The sequence below is a fragment of the Misgurnus anguillicaudatus genome, chromosome 10 (genome assembly GCF_027580225.2).
Source record: "Misgurnus anguillicaudatus chromosome 10, ASM2758022v2, whole genome shotgun sequence".
Taxonomy (NCBI): Eukaryota; Metazoa; Chordata; class Actinopteri; order Cypriniformes; family Cobitidae; genus Misgurnus; species Misgurnus anguillicaudatus.
The window spans coordinates 33,157,501-33,178,321 of NC_073346.2; the positions used below are offsets into that span (position 1 = coordinate 33,157,501).

The 20,821-nt window shown below is 38.1% G+C and overlaps 1 protein-coding gene across 4 annotated transcripts in view; it reads right to left on the bottom strand.

The window, feature by feature from the left end:
- gramd1a (GRAM domain containing 1A) overlaps nucleotides 1–20,821 on the bottom strand; it is a 37,617-nt gene that overhangs the window by 14,173 nt on the left and 2,623 nt on the right. For 2 of the 4 annotated variants that reach the window (XM_073872403.1, XM_073872402.1), the window contains exons 3-11: nucleotides 16,998–17,913; nucleotides 9,522–9,723; nucleotides 7,784–7,804; nucleotides 7,615–7,699; nucleotides 6,884–6,992; nucleotides 5,770–5,860; nucleotides 5,562–5,642; nucleotides 1,453–1,571; nucleotides 805–1,075 (exon numbers count right to left, since the gene is read on the bottom strand). In XM_073872403.1, the coding sequence (XP_073728504.1) occupies nucleotides 805–1,075; nucleotides 1,453–1,571; nucleotides 5,562–5,642; nucleotides 5,770–5,860; nucleotides 6,884–6,992; nucleotides 7,615–7,699; nucleotides 7,784–7,804; nucleotides 9,522–9,723; nucleotides 16,998–17,419 (1,401 nt within the window). In that variant the 5' untranslated portion in view covers nucleotides 17,420–17,913. Of the gene's footprint in view, nucleotides 1–804; nucleotides 1,076–1,452; nucleotides 1,572–5,561; nucleotides 5,643–5,769; nucleotides 5,861–6,883; nucleotides 6,993–7,614; nucleotides 7,700–7,783; nucleotides 7,805–9,521; nucleotides 9,724–12,675; nucleotides 13,115–16,997; nucleotides 17,914–20,821 lie in introns of those variants that run through there. The other 2 variants (XM_073872405.1, XM_073872404.1) reach the window with 2 other exon arrangements.

A 20,821-nucleotide genomic window follows, 5' to 3' on the forward strand; every position in this document is an offset into this window, starting at 1 on the left:
CATCACGATACAATACAATGGGTTGCATGTTGCAATACATTGCAATACTTTTTCTTTTTTTTTATCAAAAATTAAAAAAAATAGAGCTGTGTTTTTAAATTTTCTGGCATTTTCTCACTCCCTCTAACTTCTGAGTCATTGGCCGAATGGCCGTATATAGTAGACAACTGGACAGTGACAACTACAGCGGCGGCAGAGGAGGTCGTTTGACACACACAGAGGGATTTGATGGGTTTTTAAAATATCGATAGTAGAGATCGAAATATCGATACACTATCGATACACCTAACTATCACGATAGTTAGCTGTATTGATATTTTTGCACAGCCCTAGTGTTAATAGTATCACACAAAACTTATTTTTAAAGTAAAACCTATTTTCTATTCTGTTACAATAAAACCCTGAAATTAATGACCAGGGGTCTCATTTATAAAAGCGTGCCTTTGCATGGAAATTGGCGCAAAGGTTGTGATCTATAAAAAAAAACTTGATGGGAGAATGGGATTGCAGGGTGGGATCTCTGAGGATGATTCATGTACGCACACTTCAAAGTGGTATGTGATTTAGAAATAAGCAATTTTTTGGCATATGCCATTTTTGTTTTTGTGCGTACGTAGACTTTCAGTAAGGATCCTACTCACAGTTTTATAAATAAGGCCCCAGGAGTGTAAACATCAGATTTTTATGCTTGTTACAGTTTGGTTTGAGTTCGATTTAGTTTTTCAAATATATAAGAAAAATGCACAATACTCCTGGAGTTCTGACAAACACGTGTTTGTGTCAGGTGATCTGTTGAACACTCACGGCTAAGGGTGGTGATGGGCCAGACTGTGAGGAGTGCGTGATGGGGGGCAGTGAGGTCTGAGAACTGGGTGGACTGGGCTCAGGTTCAGCGCTGACCCGGGCGGATGGAGACTCCATGGGCTGGCTAGACGAGGAAGAGGAGGATGGGGGTGAAGATCCTGAAGCGCAGGGAGGTATGGAGGCACATGAGGGGGGAGAGGAGCCTGCGGGAACTCCCGGCACTGAACCCAGATCCAGCAGGTCAGTGACGGAGACCGAATCCTCACTCGGCCTGGAGAAGAGAGAGACAGTCGGACATAAGTAGTGTTGCTAGAAGTGGATATGGCAAAAATGAAACCATATCAATTCTGTTTCTGGTGCAATTAAACTTTGCATAACATTACAAGTGCAAAATAAATGTGTACAAAGGTGTTCTTCTAGCTCTATTGGTAGCACTGTGTTAGCAGAGCAAAAATTGTGGGTCTGATCTCAGAGAACACATATATAGATTAAAAAAATACACAAGCGTCTGCCAAATGTTAATGTAATGTAATTGTGACCTTTTGAATTAAAATAAATTGAAGATGCACATACACCGACTATACTTTGTTTGTTTGGTATGTTTTACAGTATATTTAATAGGTATCTATCCTCTCAGTGTGTACTTACAGCAGGCCGTTCATATGTTCAGCAGTAGGGGAGACGTAGTCGTCATCTTCACTGGTTAGGCCCAGTTCAGTGCCGTAACACTGGTGAACGATGTGCCACAGCTCCTTGGGAGACAAAGTCTGCGGAAGAGCAACAATAATTATGGTACTTATGTAAGTCTTAGTAATGGGCACCTAAAAACAGCTTCTACACTATTTCTGTAAGCCAACAGTGCTTTTTAGACTTTAAAAGTCTAAATGCGGCCACATGCCATTTAGGAATAACGTTTTTTGCTGGCAGAATCCATTACGCATTAATTTGTCAAAGTGCAAGAGGTTTTTTAACCAGTTAAAGGAGGTTTACAAAATATAGTGTGAATGTTCGAGCTATACCTTTATTCAGAAAGGACAGTGAAGAGTAACTGGAGACTTTTTTAGAAATTTTTTCATGTATTTAGAGAGTTTTGCAGACAGTCAAATGTGTTAAATGCCAATGAATAAAGTGACATTTGTGAAAATAAGTTATTAAAGGGGTCATAGTGTGAAAATCTGACTTTTTACTGATGTTTAAGTGCTATAATTGGGTCCCCAGTGCTTCTATCAATCTAGAAACTGTGAAAAATATCAACCCAGTAACTTTGTTTGGGTAAGCCATTTTCTGCAATCATGTGAAAAATTAGGTTGTTCAGATTTCGCCTGTTTTGTGAGGTAGGTAGCAAAGCGAATTACAATAATACCGCCCCTTAAAGGGAAACTTCACCCATTTGCATTAAGCTTTGTATCATTAGAACCCCAGTCATGTTTTTAAATGGTTGTGCATCATTCCCTCAGTTTCCCCTGAGACGGGAAAAATACAGATTTCAGTGAGGCACTTCCTTCTTTCAATGATGTGTCATTGAAAGAAGGAAATGCTGTATCTTTGTTGAGGTTGAAAGACTACAGACACTCGTTCCTCATTTTTTCCAAGGTGGGGGCTATGGGTGGGACCCACTCAAACTAAAGACCTATCACAGATCAGTGGGTGGGACGAAAATATACGAACACAGACGAAAAAACGATCAGCCGCCATCTTCAGCTAAGCTAAGCTAAACAGACGTTGTGGAGCGAGCCAGACTTCATGTTCCATTAACAATGGAAGTTACTCAATATTATATGGAAGAGGGTGATTTTGCAAGCGTGATGCTCTACTCCGCTGTTCACTGCACCTTTATGAGCCACAATACAGCAAAGAGCTCAGGCAGATGGAGGAACAGAAGCCCGAGGAGTAGGCCGGAGCCTGGGCTTCGGCTGAGTAGAGGAGCCCGGGGAAGACACCGCAACCCTCGGCCTCGGCTGCGTAGAGAAGCTTGGATGGACTACTGCCTGTACTCTCGCTGTGTGCTTGCTTAATAAAATTTCTGCATCAGATCAAGATATGGACGTTTGTTTGGTGAATGTTTCCAGGCAAGAGGGCAACTTTGCGCGTGTTTATTTCACAGACGTGTTTCGGCTTACGAGCAGACGCGCTGCGGAGTATATGAGCTTGGACGGACTCTCGCTGTGTGCTTTCTCTTTGTTTAACATTTCTACATCGGATAAGGATATGAACGTTTGTTTTGTGAATGTTTCGGGCACTTTGCGCGTGCTTATTTCAAAGACGTGTTTCGGCTAACGAGCACAAGCTCCAAAAGCTGAGGCAGCACGTCTGTGGAGATATTGTGCAGGGGACGCGTTTATGTGGAGGATGCAGGGATAAACGGACGTCTGATTAAAGTGAGTGTTTCTATTTTCTGTGAAGGTGGCGTTTATGTACACAATAGCATATCTGAGCGATGTTTTATATGTCTATATTGTGAGAGCAGTGAGGCCGATATAACACAGATGTAATTACAGTAAACAAGAGAAAAATAGAAAATTGGTAGAACTAAATAAACATTTAAAATGCACACTCTTTTATAAGTACTTGAAAAGACATTTGTACTGCAGATCTGACACCTTACGTTACTGTTTGAATGGGTGATTCTCACGAAACCATTGAAACACCACGGCACTAATGATTTTAGCTTTAAAATGTGTTATATAGTAACATTAAAAAGCATCAGAATTAACACAATACTGTGTTCTACCTTGCACAATGTGTGATTTCAACATAAGAATTTATAATTGGAAATTTTATCTCATTTTCTGCTGAAATTCTCATTACCGCAATGTGTCCGGCTGTGTTTGAACATGCGTTATGTTGTAATTTAATCAAATTAAGACAAAAATATTAAGAAAAAAAATAAATGGATGTTTTGCTAGACTACTTTAGATGACAGAAAAAATATTTACTGAATATTCATGTATAATAATAATGAAGAAAAATTAGGAAAAAGATGTGTCCATGCCTGATGTTCTCATCCTCCGCAACACTTTTTGAGAACAGTTTAAGCACACATACAGAATTTTTAATAAAGTTTGATTTTGAGTGACCAAGCACATGGACCAGTTACTTCAAGATGGCTACCAGGTAAGATAATTTTTTACAGAATTATTGTCTTGTCAGAATGCTTACACGACATTTTGATTATCATTACCGCAACAGATGCTTATTAAATGTTAATTTAATTAATAGAAGCATAATACTTTGATTTTAAATGCATGTGCAGAATCTCCAAATTATGTTCTTTCAGGTTTGTCATGTCATTTTGAAAATATGTCAGTGTTGATGTTTTCTGAGTGTTGCGGTAATGAGATTTTTTAGGACTAATTTTTTAAATTATGTTACAAAAAGTGTTAAATGATAAGTAAAAGTTTACTCCAGACTTTGTTTTTCAATGTCTGGTGGGAAAAAAAGTAAATTTAAGCAATTTTTACACTTTCATGCTTGACATTTTTAAAACCAAGTTTTCGTGAGAATCACCCGAATAAGATTTTGCTACACACCAGACCAGAGTGTTATTGTGTGTAACACAACGTAACATCACGTTTAAAAGTAAGTCACGATTGGTGTCTGTCAGAAACAGTGGTGGCTATTTTCTTTGTTTTACTAACGTGGCATTTATGAACAAAATAGCATATCTGATCCGTGTTCCGATTAATGGGAGTGGCTTGCAGAGCTGCGCATTGTGGGAGTTGTAGTTTTTCATACAAATGTGCTCTAAAGTCACGTTCTGTCTTTTCTCGGTCAATAGGCACAAAATTCTAAATGTATGTTACATTTCGACTACAAATATGACCCACTTTCAATAAAGATGAATGTTTCTATTGGTGAAATGGCCCTTTAATCTGCACTATCCACCACGGCACTGCCATTTAGTGCAGAGATAAAGAGAGAGAGAAAAAATAATTGACAGAACAATTGAGTTTCAATTACAACAAACCATCATCATTGTGATCAGTGTTTGCATTTCATCTGCTCATTTGCATTTTAAAGGACACACCCAAAAACGGCACATTTTTGCTCAGACCTACAAAGTGGCAATTTTAAGATGCTATAATTAATTATGTCTGGGGTATTTTGAGCTAAAACTTCACATACACACTCTGGGGACACCAAATATTTATTTTACATCTTTAAAAAAATCTCATAATATGACCCCTTTAAAAAAAATAAAAAGTAAAAAAATTATTAACTAATAACTTTTTCATTAAAGTGAAATTACTGAACATAAACATCAGAGTCTGATATAAAATAAACGTACTTACTTTTCATTTATATAGTATTCATAACAAAATTACCATAGGCTTTAAAATGCATTTTAGTTGGACTAACTTGTGAAAAATATTTAATGCTACACTGGACTTCACCTAAGCGAGTATTCATTGCAAGACGTTCCTCTTTCAATTCTGTTTGGTGGTGGTTCAGAAATTACATGCTTCCCTTATTTAAAAAAAAAAACTTAATTAATTAAATCACCACAACAGTAGCTTGTTCATATTCCAACCGTCTAGCATACTAACAGAAGAGCTAGCTGTATCCATGCATTGCAAAGCATTTGTAGTCACCATCTGCATATCTTGCAGCCAAAGCAATGTTGGTCAATTTCCAAATCACAAATATACAGCATTGATGCTGACAGGAGACTTCACAGGGTTATTTGTTTCACAGATATCAAATAGGATTTGCCAATATAGCCATAACCGGAGACAGACTACAAAGGAGATTCTCACCTTGTCCATCAAAGCGTTCTGCCACAATCTGAAGATCATCATGTAGCTCCGATCTCTGGCCCCAAATGACGTGAAAAAGTGCTGACAAACAATAACAGAAAGATTTAAATCTGAGTATTTATTAGCTTGGTTATTCAAAATGCGGCAAACAGAATAAAACAATTAATGGTAATTTTAGAAAAGATGCTCGTGTGTTTTCAGCTGGTACCTTCTCGTGTTCAGTGCTAATCTGGATGGCGTTTGGGATGAGCTTTGCCGTCTTCTCCTTGGTAAGACTTGTCACATCTTTCAGCAGTATGGTTATCTTATTATGGAGAGATGAAGAGTTAATCTGGGTGGTTTTTTTTGCATTAGATATTGTTAACCTTTCCAAACTGTTCAAACGTATAGTTTTAAGCAATAGTTAACCAAATAGGATTTTTTTTTACTATCCCATTAATAATCATTTGCAGACAGGTTTTGAGATTTTACACTTTTTATGTGTAATGGGTTAACATTTTGATTTGCATATTTATGAGGTTAATAACATTTATTGGACAGGCACAGCAAGCGACAACAACACAACCTGTTTTAATAACAGCTTGTCCATCTGCGGCAATGTTGCTACATAAATCCTTGTAGGTTATCTTACATCCTCAGACAGTAATATATAGATAGTCTCTTTAATTCTCTAATTCTCATGTTTTTTAACAGAGCTTGGAATTTTCATTTTTAAAATATGTTCAATATGGCCTGTGAACATTTTAGGAATTCTTTACCCCTCCCATTAAAGCACCTTTTGAATATTACAAGTAAAACACTGCTTTACACAGAATTAAAGGATAACACCACCATTTTCCAATATTTTACTATGTTCTTACCTCAACTTAGATTAATTAATACATTCCTATCATTTTCAATGCGTGCACTTTAAATCTTTGTACAGCGCCTCGTGAATGTGTTAGCATTTAACCTAGCCCCATTCATTCCTATGGATCCAAACAGGGATGAATTTAGAAGCCACCAAACACTTCCATGTTTTCCCTATTTAAAGACTGTTACATGAGTAGTTACACGAGTAAGTATGGTGGCACAAAATAAAACTTTGTTTGGAGCCATAGGAATGAATGGGGCCAGGCTAAATGCCAACACATTCACAAAGCGCTGTAAAAAGAATAAAAGTGCACGCATTGAAAAAAGATAGATATGTATTAATTCATCTAAGAACATAGATAATATTAAAAACAAAGTTGGTGTTTTCCTTTAACTGTGCCTTTAAAGTTATGCCAGTGTGAAAAGGTTCAACGGCTGTTAGCAGCACAGCAAAATCTGCTGTTATGCGAGTTATCGTAGTCTCCCAGCGGAAGATATTACTGTAGAAGCAGAGCCAGTTTTCAGACAAGTACAGACGACCCTGCAGCAATATATCCTTCTGCAGTGCACATGAATAATCTACAGAAATAATTAAAAAAAGTGTCATGTGATCATTATTACATCTGAAGACACAGTGATGTCTAATCACTGCTCTTTAAAGGGATAGTTCACCCAAAAATTAAAAAATTCTGTCTTCATTTTCTCATCCTCATGTTGTTCTAAATCTCTATAAATTTATTTTTCTAATGAACACAAAGAAGATATTTTGATAAATGATGGTAAACACACAGCTGATTGTAACCATTTACTTCCATAGTAGGAAAAACAAATACAATGGAATTCAATGGGTACCGTTAACTGTGTGCTTAGCATCAATTATCAAAATATATTCTTCATTATTTATCACAATACTTCAATAATATTTGTTTTCCTACTATGGAAGTCAACTGTGTGCTTACACCATTCATCAAAATATCTTTTTTCGTCATTTTTCACAATACTTCCATAATATTTGTTTTCCTACTATGGATTACGGCAGCTTTGTGCTTACATCATTCATCAAAATATCTTCCGTGTTCATCAAAATAACAACATGAGGGCGAGTAAATGATGACAGAAGTTTCATTTTTGGGTGAACTATCCCCTTCGAGACAAGAATACTTATTTTATTCCACGCTTTATATGAAGTAGTGACACCAACCCACTATGAGACGCTCTGTATCAGGCAGCTTTTTAAAGAGTTTGCGGAAGTCTTCGTTCCTCTGTTTGTATGTGGGGCTGAGGACCTGGGTATCAGAAAAAAAACTGCATCACCAGCAAAGCCACACAACAAAGAGGTGTGAACTCCTAAAGATGCTTATGGTACTTACATTATACCAGCTTTGCATTTTCTGAAACAGAGGAGAGAGGGTTACAGTTTTAATTTATATTCAGTTTTATAAACACACAAACTATCAGGCTTACAGGGATCAACGCAAATCATTTTTTATACTGGCCGATCGGGCCAGTGGTTCAGGTTTTCACTTGCCATGCCAAAATTTTCACTTGCCCCAATAAAAAAAAGGTCAGTGTCACATATAATAATAATTCAAAAGTCAAATATAATTGTATACATATATAACAGACATGTTCCAACGAAAAAAGGCTCCCAACTTTTCTGCTTTACCTGTAAACTGACAGCAAATTGTGCAAAATATTGCATTGTTTCTTTCGTTGTGTTTTACCTAAGCAAATGTCTGCTTCCAAGATGTTAAATAATTAATGAAAATATATTTTTAGTGACTGAGGATGAAGCACTGGCCCGAACATCTCTCACGTTTGCCCCGGGCCACTGGGCAGTCCTTTATTTTGAGCCCTGGGCTTACAATAAAATCCAGTTTTATTCTCATTCAATTTATTACCAGTAAATAAATGAACTAATTTTATGCTTTTTATCAGTGGTGGAATTCATTCTGGACACTGTAATTCTTTATTTGATCCTTTTTAACACTGTGCCAGTTTTCATGGCTATGTTTGTGGTGAAAACCTGGTTTAGGGTTTAAAAATAAATTAATCTAAATATGTCATTTTTTCTAAAAACCTTAAGACTAAATTTGGATTTACTTGGTTAAAAACTCTTCCTCTTTCCACAGAAAAAAAAACATATAAGAGTGCAAAAATGATGACACAATTTTCAGTTTTTGGTCTGTTCCTCATCAATTTCTTTGCAAAACACCTTAATCGTCTCTCAACAATATTAGAGGAAACTACATAACAGTTAAAAAAAATCTTCTTTCCTTAAATGAATATTCCACCTTTATAAAAAATAAAATCTTGATAATTTACTCACCACCATGTCATCAAAGTTGTTTATGTCTTTATTTGTTTAGTCGAGAAAAAAAAACATCTGGGGGAAAACATTCAAGGATTTAATAGACTTTATTGAATAGATGAGGCACAAGGGTCTTATCTAGCGAAACGATAGTCATTTAATGACAAGAAAAATAAGCACGTTTAAACCACAACTTCTCATATTGCACTAGCCGTTTGACACACCAGTGTGGCTTTACACGTTTGCTAAAGCACTTCAAAAGGTCATGCATCACATATGTGAAACATACACTTGCAGATCATTTTAAACAAACTGACACAAAGACATGAGTATCATTCCACATACAACAACGTTGGTTCGTCCTCTTTCTCCGCATTGTAAACACTCGGGTGGTAAATTCACATACATCATGCACAACCTTTCGATGTGATTACATAATACATAAGGTCACACTGGCGCATCACACGGCTAGTGCAACACGACAAGTTGTGTTTTAAAAGTGCATATTTTAAATTTATCTTGCAGAAAATGACAATTGTTTTACAAGACCCTTTTAAACTGCACTGAAACTGTAACCTGTTGGGGTCCAATAAAGACTATAAAAAAATGGAATGTTTCCTGAAAAAAACAAATTTCTTCTCCACTGAACAAAGAAATACATCAACATTTTGGATGATATGGGGGTGAGTAAATTATCGTGATTTCTTTTCTATGAAAGTGGAGTATTTCTTCCCCTCAAAAGAGGATCTGAAGATTCATTCAATGAATCATGTTGGCCCATGATGCGATCTCAGTACCTTGGAATTGCGTGTGAAGTGGCGTGCTGCGAGTGGATAAGATGATGTGGATGAGGACGGTGTGGGAGGTAGGGGGCTATCCGGACCCCCTCCGCCGCCTCGGTCTCCGCCCACGTCTCCTTCGCTGGCTCTGCCTCCCAGCATGCGCCGGCGCAGTGAGGGTGAGCTGCCAGGAGTGCTGCGTGGAGAGTTACTGGCCGTACTGCAGGAGGAGAAAAGTCAAGTCAGAAAGCACATACAGACCGGTTGGTATTTCAACTAGAGACTAATCAAGGAACCGGCTTTACTGATGAAACACGCATGCACTGTAAAAAATACTTTGCTGCCTTAAAATATTTTGTTAAATCAAATCAACTTACAAGTCATTTCAACAGAGATGAGTTGTCACAACTTAGTTGGGAAAGTCAACTTAATTTTATCAGTTATAACAACTCACATGTAGTTATAACACTCATCTCTAGTCAAGATAAATAATAGTAAGTTGAAATGACTTGGTAATCCGAGTTGATGTAACAAAATGTAATTTTAAGGCAGCAAAAGTAGAATCGCAGGCGATTTTTTTGCACAGACCTAATTTCAACCACTTTTAGGGCAGTTGGGTCATGCACAAGGAAGTGTCGAAATTGACATGGTTTATCTACACATATTGATTTACAATTACCCGATTTTAGACTAAACAGATGGAAGTTAGCAATGCAAAAAAATATATGAAAACCTCATATTAAAGTAAAACTTGAGGATGTCAATGAAGTCAAATCCTTAATCATGAGTATACTAATACTTCTTTCCATAGTTAAAGTGTATCCAGTTTCAACAAAGCTAAAAAGCATCCAATAGGATTAAGCAGTTTTTGTGGATGATACCTATAGCATTTACTGGATTAAAGAAAAAACACCACTGTTTTCAATATTTTACTATGTTCTTACCTCAACTTGGATGAATTAATACATACCTACCTTTTTCAATGTGTGCACTTAATCTTCGTACAGCGCGTTGTGAATGTGTTAGCATTTAGCCTAGCCCCATTTATTCCCTAGGATCCAAACATGGATTAATTTAGTAGCCAAAAAAGACTTCTGTGTTTTCCCTATTTAAAGACTGTTGCATGTGTAGTTACACGAGTAAGCATGGTGGCACAAAACACAACGTGGCGATTTTTAAAGTGGTCAATAAACGAGAACTATCTTGTATGGCGGAAGAGCACCCAGCTCGCAGAACTTCGACTTTGGGTGCAGTAATATTGCTGGAAGTTTGAGCGAGAGGGGCTTTTCCGCCATACAATATAGTCCTTATTTTTATCCGCTTAAAAAAATCGCCAGGTTTTATTTTGTGCCACCATACTAACTCATGTAACTACTCATGTAACAGTCTTTAAATAGGGAAAACCTGGAAGAGTTGGTGGCTTCTAAATTCATCCCTGTTTGGATCCTAAGGAATGAATGGGGCTAGGCTAAATGCTAACACATTTACGACACGCTGTACAAAGATTAAGTGCATGCATTGAATAAAGATAGGTATGTATTGATTCATCTAAGTTGAGGTGGGAACATAGTAAAATATTGAAAAACTGTGGTGTTTTCCTTTAAACATTTGATTAATTGCATGTGCTGACATGTTACCTTTTACAGTCCAAATAAAAACCCAAACAAGTCAGAAGAATTTTAGCCAACATAAAAACAACAAAACAACAGGACCTCCAGCACAATACCCATGTTATAAGTTCCGGTCAAATCCCATGCGTAAAGACGACCATATTTATATTAATACAGTAGTTTACCTTTAAACCATTTAATTTCTGTTTCAGTAAAATAAAAGTAAAAACACAGATAGAAGTGTTTGTGTACAACGTACACAAAGCCTTATCTGTTCCCCAACATTTTATCAATCTGATGAGACACTGAAATGTCAGACATATAAGATACGCTATGACAAAGACGGCAAGTGAATTAAGTTCCTTATCCCATTTAAAGCACTTTTTAACTATATTACATACATTTTCGATCAGATCACACTGACTGTTGCTCAGCGTAAGATACACTTAAAGGTAACTTAAGTTAAGAAACCACCTTGAGCATCTTACAAACCCCCAGCGGCAGTCAGTAACACAATCAGGACATTGATTAAACAGACCTGCTGCAAGATGAGAAGCCAAAGAAGATGAAAGACATAAAAGACCCTTTATTTAAAAAGTAATGTGCTGGTAGCGGTACCATGATACATTAACCCTGGTACTTACAGTATTATGGTATACAGTTTCTTAAAAATACCATATTAGGTACAACAATAAAAATTAGCCACAGTGGTCTATAATTAAAAAATATTTATAGTTACGTATAATAGTCATTTTAGCAGAATCTATAGTTCAGATGGTATCATTGTAAAAACATGGTACATGACTGGGGTAATCATTCAATATTATGTTATTTTAAATAACACAAATGGCAACACTGTGTAAACCACATTTTTTACTTTACTAATCTTGTTAGAGGAAATGCCATCTCAAATTATTGATTTCTATGCTCTTATCTTTAACAACTTTAACCTCTGTCTGCTCGTATGTGCTTAAATCTCAGTCTCGCGTTGTCTTGGTAACAGAAGGGGGTAGGGGGAAATACAGGGATCTCCAAGGTAACCAGGCACCTCTCTCAAACTAGTGCGGTCAAAATTTAATAATACTTTTCAATAAAAATAAGCTCTCAAGAATTTTGCGAGTATTCAAACCAAACTAAGCTTTTTATATGGCTTGAAAACTGACAACAACTTCATCTCGACGATTATTCCAGAAAACGTCAACAGAATGAATGGGCGGTCTGGTGCTAAAGCTAAAAATACCAAGCTTCGGTTACCGACATCGACACCGCATGAGCCAATGCAAATATGCAAAATACTGCAAAAAACGATGTACACGTGAAAAGGGATTTGCAGGTGCAGCGAAAAGTGCACTACGGAGTTACTACAGCACGCGTCAAACTAATCCTGAGCGTGCGTTCGCGCGCACCGGGTCTTATCAAAGGTCGTGTTGGGATGCAATGCGTCTGCATTTCATAACATAGTTGCTGTTACGCGAAATGATGAAAATGAATCGCAACATTTATATGCCACATTTTAAAAAACGCCCAGTATGCATTGCGTAAATAACATATGCGCTACTTACTCGAACATGTCATTGGGTTTTCAGGATTCAATGCCGTTCATTTTACAGCAGTCGCTCGATATGGCACTGCGCCGAGAGAGCAGACGGTACATTCAGATTAACCAGCCGCATCGTCCTGTGTTCATCAGCAGTCAATTTTAGTCCGATAGATCGCGATTGTTTAACATCTCCATCCCAAACCTCCGCTGTTCCCCCTCTGTAATCCAATGATGCAAAGTGGTCTCCACCATAAGCGCCCCTGCTATCCTAAAGCAACCTACACATTGGGTGAGATTGGGAGGGGTGGAGAAAAGAGGATGCACTGTGTGGAGGGAGGGAGGGATTTCAGACAGTGGCTCTCTCTTTACGAATGCACAGCAGGGCCAACCCATAGGAGATTATCTATAGTGTTTGGATGTAGATGGGAGTCAATCAAACCGTGTTGAAATGCTGCTGATGGCATGGTGAGGGCAAGGACGACACCACAAAGTCTTTTGAGTAATTAAAAAAAACCCCTGATGGGATTTCTCTGCCCATTGTTATCTTTTCAAACTCTGCAATGTAGAAGAAAACGTAATCCTCAAAGTTGTGTTGGGCTTGTCTTTATGATTTGATTTGTTTCCCTTAATCTGTATAAAGGTGAGGGTGAGTCAAGAGGATTACAGAGACTATACGTTCCCGAAATGAATTTATGCCCTATTTCTTATACTCAGCCTTTTTTCCAGTTGCACTTTATATTTTTCTTCTTCTGCATTTTTTATTTTAGGACATTACTAGCATTGTTTCTCTCTTGGATTAATCACGCATGTCTGTGCATTCACATTTATTTTTTAGGATAAAAGCTTTTGCTAAATAAATGAATATAAATGTTTTTTGCAACGTTTGTGCAGGATCTCACCTACATCATCTGGAGGATAGATAAGAGAGACCATAAGTACATCATGGTCGAACGGCAAACACATCCAAAAGAGGCTTAGACAATTGCAATCTTTAGATTTAGAAGCAATCAATGTCAACAGAGTGAACCACAGGCAGGAAAAGATGTCTACTTAGGACTTTTAAGAGCTGAGAATTACAGTTAAAGGCACAAAGATCAGTTCATGCGGTTTATTGGGCATTTAAAATGTTAGTGTTGAAACACAAACTTTGGCCTTCCATTTCATCTGATGTTGCGCAAACGGACATTTCAGAAACTCATTGATTTTTGACAGATAAAAAACCTACAAACATTCCTAAACAAACAAGGCCGATTCTACAGTCAGCTAAATATGTATGTAAATGAGCAATAAATGCCCTTAAACTACAGATTTAAATAAATCAGCCTATAAATAAATACAGTGCGGAACAAAAAAACTACTAATATGTCCATTTAAATCATAAAAAGGGTGTCGATTGATATACATAAGGTTTAGTTTCACGCAAACAAGAATATCACTGGCTTATTGTAAGGTTTGACCTTGCAGCAAGTTAATAAATAAATAAACACTAACTTGACAATAGGACCTCCTAAACATATCTCATGGCTCTTATTCAAGGTGTTTTTGTGATGTATTGCAGGCTGAGCAGCCAAACATAAAGATCTAGGTCAGTGAAACCGGTTGGTAAATGAGAAGGACAAGGGCACAGCTGTTGGTGTGGCGTGTATAAGACACCTTTTGCTCTCTGAGCTAGTCTTTTCACTGGCTGACAGCCCTCACTGCAGCATCAAAACAAAGCCCTCTGATTGGGCGGCAGTGACATCACCAGGAAAAGCAGACCCTTCCACTGGGTAATTGTGTGATGTCGTGTGCAAGCGCTAGATGGCTTAGATTTAGTCCCACCTCCATCCCTGATCCCTCCACTGCCAAGATCGCTTGACCTATGTGGTCTAATAAAATTTTTTTGCTCTTATTGAAATAGAGTGATGACACTGTTTTGGGGCTTGTTGTTTCATTTGATGTCTAATGTGTGATAATATCATCACCGTTATGAAAAATAAGCAAAGCTGTGATATTGAATTTAGCGAAATTACAATTTGAAATTACTGAAATTTCATATGTGCATAATCGCACTATGCACATAGCAAAGGTTTGCATTGCAAAAATGATTTTAATACTTTAAAAGTGATGTACAGTCGCAGTTTTTGGTCGAAGCAGAGAGACTGACTTTCTTTCTGATGCTTTCTATTTCCAGAAACAATGTGAGACATGTATGTTGGTTGTACAATTTTTAGTTTTTAACATTTTTATATAATATCACTTGAGCACAAGCAGAAAATTTAAGGGCACACCTTAAAGGGACACTCCACTTTTTTGCAAATACGCTCATTTTCCAGCTCCCCCAGAGTTAAACATTTGATTTTTACCGTTTTGGAATCCATTCAGCCGATCTCCGGGTCTGGCCCTAGAACTCCCAGCATAGCTTAGCACAATCCACTGAATCCGACCAGTCCACTAGCATCGCGCCAAAAAACAACCAAAGAGTTTCAATATTTTTCCTATTGAAAACTTGACTCTTCTGTAGTCACATCGTGTACTAATGGTGCGTTTACACCAACCACGGTAGAGGCGTGAAGCGCAAGTGATTTCAATGTTAATTCAATGTGCAGACACGTTGACGCGCGTCAGGAGGTCCCGCGGCGCGGAAGAGGCGTTCGGCGCGGAGCGGAAGACGCGTTTCCGCCTCATTCTTGAGTGAAGTTCGCCCAAAAGGCGCGAACTGAGCGTTGTGCGCGGTACGCGTGAATGGTGTTTTTGTGCATTTTGCGGTTCACGCGAATTTGCGGCTGACGCCCGAGTTGAAAAATTTGAACTTTGGCGGAATTTCACGCCACATTAACCAATCAGGAGCCTGCCTGCTGCTGTGGTGGCAGCCCCGCCCGGAGTCACTCATTCAAGCAGTCACTCGGAGCTATATGACACAAGTTCTTATTTCTATAGGATACAGGAATAAAAAGGACCTCACTTTGAAGAGTGTCAGTAAGGACTTTGGGCAACCTGGTAAGTTGTAATACACACTTCACTTTTGAGTCGCGTGACGTTTATCGACCCACGCCGTTTATTTTCCCCCTATAGTAAGGTTACCCAATACAAACTGGTAACTCTCTTGATAAATGCACAATCAACATCAGTCATCTTGCAAACAGACACTCGCACAGCAGTTGCCCCTCCCACAAGAAGCGGAGTTTGCCTCGGACGCGCGTCAAATGCTTGCTTTTTCCGCGCATCTACTACGCTCTACACGCGCGAATGCATTCAAAGTGTTCAAGTGGCAAACTAGGCGCGGTAGGCGCGATTTTGACGCCCAAAACGCGTTTGGTGTAAACTCAGCATTAGACCGACAGAAAATTAAAAGTTGCGATTTTCTAGGCAGATATGGTGAGGACTATACTCTCATTCTGGCGTAATAATCAAGGACTTTGCTGATGTAACATGGCGTAATGATATTACGCACTGCCCGAAAATAGTCCCCTGCCATTGAAAGTAACCAAGCAGGCTATTTTCTGGCAGTGCGTAATATCACTACGCCTGCTGCAACCATGTTACAGCAGCAAAGTCACTGATTATTACGCCAGTTTAAGAGTATAGTTCCTAGCAATATTTGCCTAGAAAATTTTAACTTTTAATTTTCCATTTGTCTTAGTACACGATGTAACTACAGAAGAGTCAAGTTTTAAATAGGAAAAATATCTAAACTCTTTGGTTATTTTTTTGGCGCGATGTTAATGGTCTAATCAGATTCGGTGGATTATGCTAAGCTATGCTAAAAGTGCTAGCGCCAGACCCGGAGATCAGCTGAATGGACTCCAAAACGGCAAGAATCAAATGTTTAACTCTAGGGGAGCTGGAAAATGAGCATATTTTAAAAAAGTGGAATGTCCCTTTAATTCAGCCTGCAATGCAATGCAATGCAATTATTCACATTTTCCTCAAAATAACCATATTACTGACAAATAATTTGATAATAGACCTAACCTACAGAAATTACAATGTGCAGTTTTATTTTCATTTCACATCGGACCCTCCCACTCTCACATAAGCCTTCTTTCAACATACAATTACAACTAGAAGAAACACATGCCCGAGTACTTGTTAACAAACAAAACGCTTGCGCCGTCTCAAAAACTGCTATGCATAGAGCAGCTATGCATATAGTAAGATCCAAATATCATCTAATTAAAGGTCTGAAAACTAATAACATTATAACTGTAAAGTTTCTGCCACCTCATCTCCTCCAATTTTCCAGTGTGTATTTATGCATCTACAGCAGCTGGGATATGAGCATCTATCGAAGAAGTTCTTGTAAAAATATTATGTAACCGCCAGCTTAGTCTAAGTGAAGGGGGGGAAGAGACATAAACTGACCTGGTGCTGTCACAATCCGAGTCCTTGTTGAGAAGACTACGGAGAGACCAGCGAGAACGCCTGCTTAATGAGGAGCTCCGGGACCATGAGCGAGACGGGAGTGGGAGAAGCACAGAGGGACTGCCCTGCTCTTCCTCTTCTACTTTGGACACCATTAGAGAGATTGGTGATGAACATGATGGGTTTTGACTCCTCTCTTTTTCTCCTTTCTCCATATCGCAGTGGTTCTCTTGTACATGCTCATGCTTCGGCTTGCGTTTCTTTCTGTCCCGGTTACGGCTGCGTGAGCGGTACCGGTGTGGCCGCGGGCTTGGGGAGCAGGACCATGACTCCGTATCGGAAGACGGAGGGAGAATGTTGAGGGTTGGAATGGGAATGGGTTCAGCCACGGTGATCTCAGGAGGTGGTGTCATAGCCATCATCAGCACACCTCTGTTATAATTTTCTTTCTGTTAGTTTTTGAATCAGGATGGTTCGTGACTGACAGGTTCTTTGCGGTTTCATCAAGCACATCATTCCATGGAAAGTGACAGATATTTCTCTAGAATCTTCTAGATCTTGTCTGGAAATGGCTTCATAAAAATTTCTCTTATAATGGAAATGTTTGCTTTTATTATAACTTGCTGCCGTGAAGGCAGATCAGCAATTTATTTACCTGATTGTGAAAAATGGGACATGGAGCCACAACTGAATTCCACTTAAGGACAGTGTGCCCAAATCATTATTTAATGTTTTTTGGGGATGAATAGCAAGAAGAATCAAATTCGCTTGCATCCAAGACTGCTTGATGCCAGATCAATCTTCTTTCCACTTCTCTGCATATCTTAAAAACTGATATACAAGTATCTCAAAACTGCAGTTTTGCAATCTGCCTTGTGGTTGCGATTTGCACATCGGGTATGATAAGGTCGTATTGCTAAAGAGAGGAGAAACTGTATTTGTGTTTAACTCCTTCAAACCATTAATTAAAATGTAGATGAGCTATTTTGTGTTTTAAACAAAACATATCTTTGCAGGGCAGTGCTTCATTATCATAATATTTCATAATATATCAGGGATGCACACATACTATCATCAAAGTACATAAGTAATAAGGGTGGGGGGGCTCACCTTAAAGGGACACTCCCCTTCTCTGAAAATATGCTCGTTCTCCAGCTCCTCCAGAGTTAAACATTTGATTTTTACCATTTTGGAATCCATTCAGCCGATCTCTGGGTCTGGCGGTAGCACTTTTAGCATAGCTTAGCATAATCAATTGAATCTGATTAGACCATTAGCATCACGCTAAAAAATGACCAAAGAGTTTCGATTATTCTAAGCTGATATGGCTAGGAACCATACTCTCATTCTGGGGTAAAAATCAAGGACTTTGCTGCCATACCATGGCTGCAGGCGCAATGATATTACGCAGTTCCCGAAAATAGTTCCTTTGGTAACATTTTATAGCAGGAGACCATTTTCAGGCACTGTGTAATATCATTAATAAAATATCAGAACTCTTTGGTCATTTATGAGCTTGATGCTAATGGTCTAATCGGATTCAATGGATTATGCTAAGCTATGCTAAAAGTGGTACCACCAGACTGGGAGATCAGCTGAATGGATTCCAAAACGCTAAAAATCAAATGTTTCACTCTGGGGGAGCTGGAACGTTAGCCTATTTTCAAAAAAAGTGGAATGTCCTTTAAACCAAATTTGGCCAAATGTGAGCAAGATTCAGGTTTTCCTATTATGATATTTATTATATATAAGAAATAATGCATATATACAGTACTCTATATGATTTTTTATATTAATAATTTTGGTGCACCCTTGACATATTTTTATACATTTATAAAAACATTTATATTAAAACAAATGTATGTATAAAGCCGACAAGTCAGTTCAGTCAGTTCACGGTCTTGTTGGACTATATCCTCCCATTTTCTTAAGGCACACCTTTTCTATTAGAGAATAGGATCAACTGAGTAGATGTAGGTAGGTAAACCCTTCAACTATACAAATGATTGTGTAGTTTGTTTCTGTAAACTTTTGCTTTGATTTAACTTGACCAAACCTGTTCCTTTCCCTCCTTCTGTACTCCACTATTGTTCCAATTATGGCAAAATATAACTTAAGAAGGGCTTAAATCACACATCTGCATGAAAAGTCTCCAAATCAAATGTAATAAAATATTTCAAATACATATTTCAGAGTATGTTAAAATCACATGCACTCCAAAAACTATAGTCAGGGTTCCCAAACCTTAGTTAACTTCAAATTCAAGGACCTTTCAATGACTTTCCAGGTACAATACCTTCAAATACAAGGATTAAATGTGGGGACACATTTCAAGTGAGAGCAAGGTTACATCATGTTACCTTTTAAGATACATTGTTACAGTTCCCTTTCGAGGGAACTCGCGCTGTGTGACACCTCCAGTGCTAAGTGCGTCTGAATGTGTATATCAAATTCAACCAATGATGAGGCTTAACGTCAAAGACAGGGTGATGCTGGAGCCAGGAAGTATATCGCTATCAGAAATCTTCCCAAAGATGGCGTTACAGGGACACAAGAAGTATGGAAATGGAGACGCAGCGTCTCATTCCCTTCTCAGGGAACAATAGTTATGTAACCCGAGACGTTTTCATGTGTCAAACACAACTATGCAAAAAAGCATTTAGGTATGAATCAACATTGGTATACAGAAGATATAAGCATTTAAAGTGAACAGTTTAGCACGTGTGCTTAAAAAGTCTAGAATTTTTATGATATTATCCGACCTACACTTTATTACACAGGGAATAATATGGATTTTTTTCCAGAAAACTTCTTGCATAAAATAGATTCAAGCACTTTCAATGACCTGTATCTATGTATGTATATTTTCAAAAACTTTCCAGGGCCTTGAATTCCCCACCCCAGATTTACAAACTTTCAAGGATTTCAAGGACCCGTGGGAACCCTGTATAGTTAGAGAATTTTTTGTAGGTGTAAGGCAAGGAAAATTTAATTGACATCTCCTTCATGCATTATCAACTTCCAAGGAACAGCGCTTCTGTGACGTGGCGGCAGCGGCAACAATACTACAGTACAGCAAAAAAAATTAAGTTACGCCTGTTTATACATTTGGGTGGTGTTGTGCAAAACTTCTCCCACAGTTACTTAGATATTGGGGGTTATGTTTAAATGAGCCATTTAGGAAAGCGTAAATCAGGCTTAAATTTCAGAAAGAATAATCTTTGCAACTTTATGGATCTTCTATATGCACGAACAGCTTTAAACACTCCAAGGTCAAAGGAAAACATGACATCCCATCATATGACTCATTTATCATGATGGATTTTCTTTTTAAAGAGAACAGAACCTGTTGGCCTGTTTGTTTAACCAATGGAAATCCACACGCAAATAAGCAACGTGCTGAAACGCTGAAAACCCAGCCAGCCTCACCACCTTACCATGCCATTGTTTCCCCTTGTATTAATTATAGGTTACTGTAAAAAGAGTGATACAATTGAGCTTCCTTTTAAAGCAACGGCTGTGGTTTTCTGCCCACAGTGGTGCCACAAACTGAGATATCCTTCTGAGACAATCAAACACAAATGTCATCAATGTGTCCTCTTTATTGTTTACTTTTCAGAGTCAAGATACCTTCCTGAGCTAAATTAAGAAGAAAATCACACAAATGAGTTTACTTATCTATTATACCAAAAATCTAATCAGGTGACTTCATTTTAAACTGTATAGGAAATCTGCAGTAAAAGTTTATGCATGATTCCTGGCAGACTAATATTTATTTTTCTTAAAACTTAAGTGGACTTCAAGCCTCCTTTCTTCACAAAAGC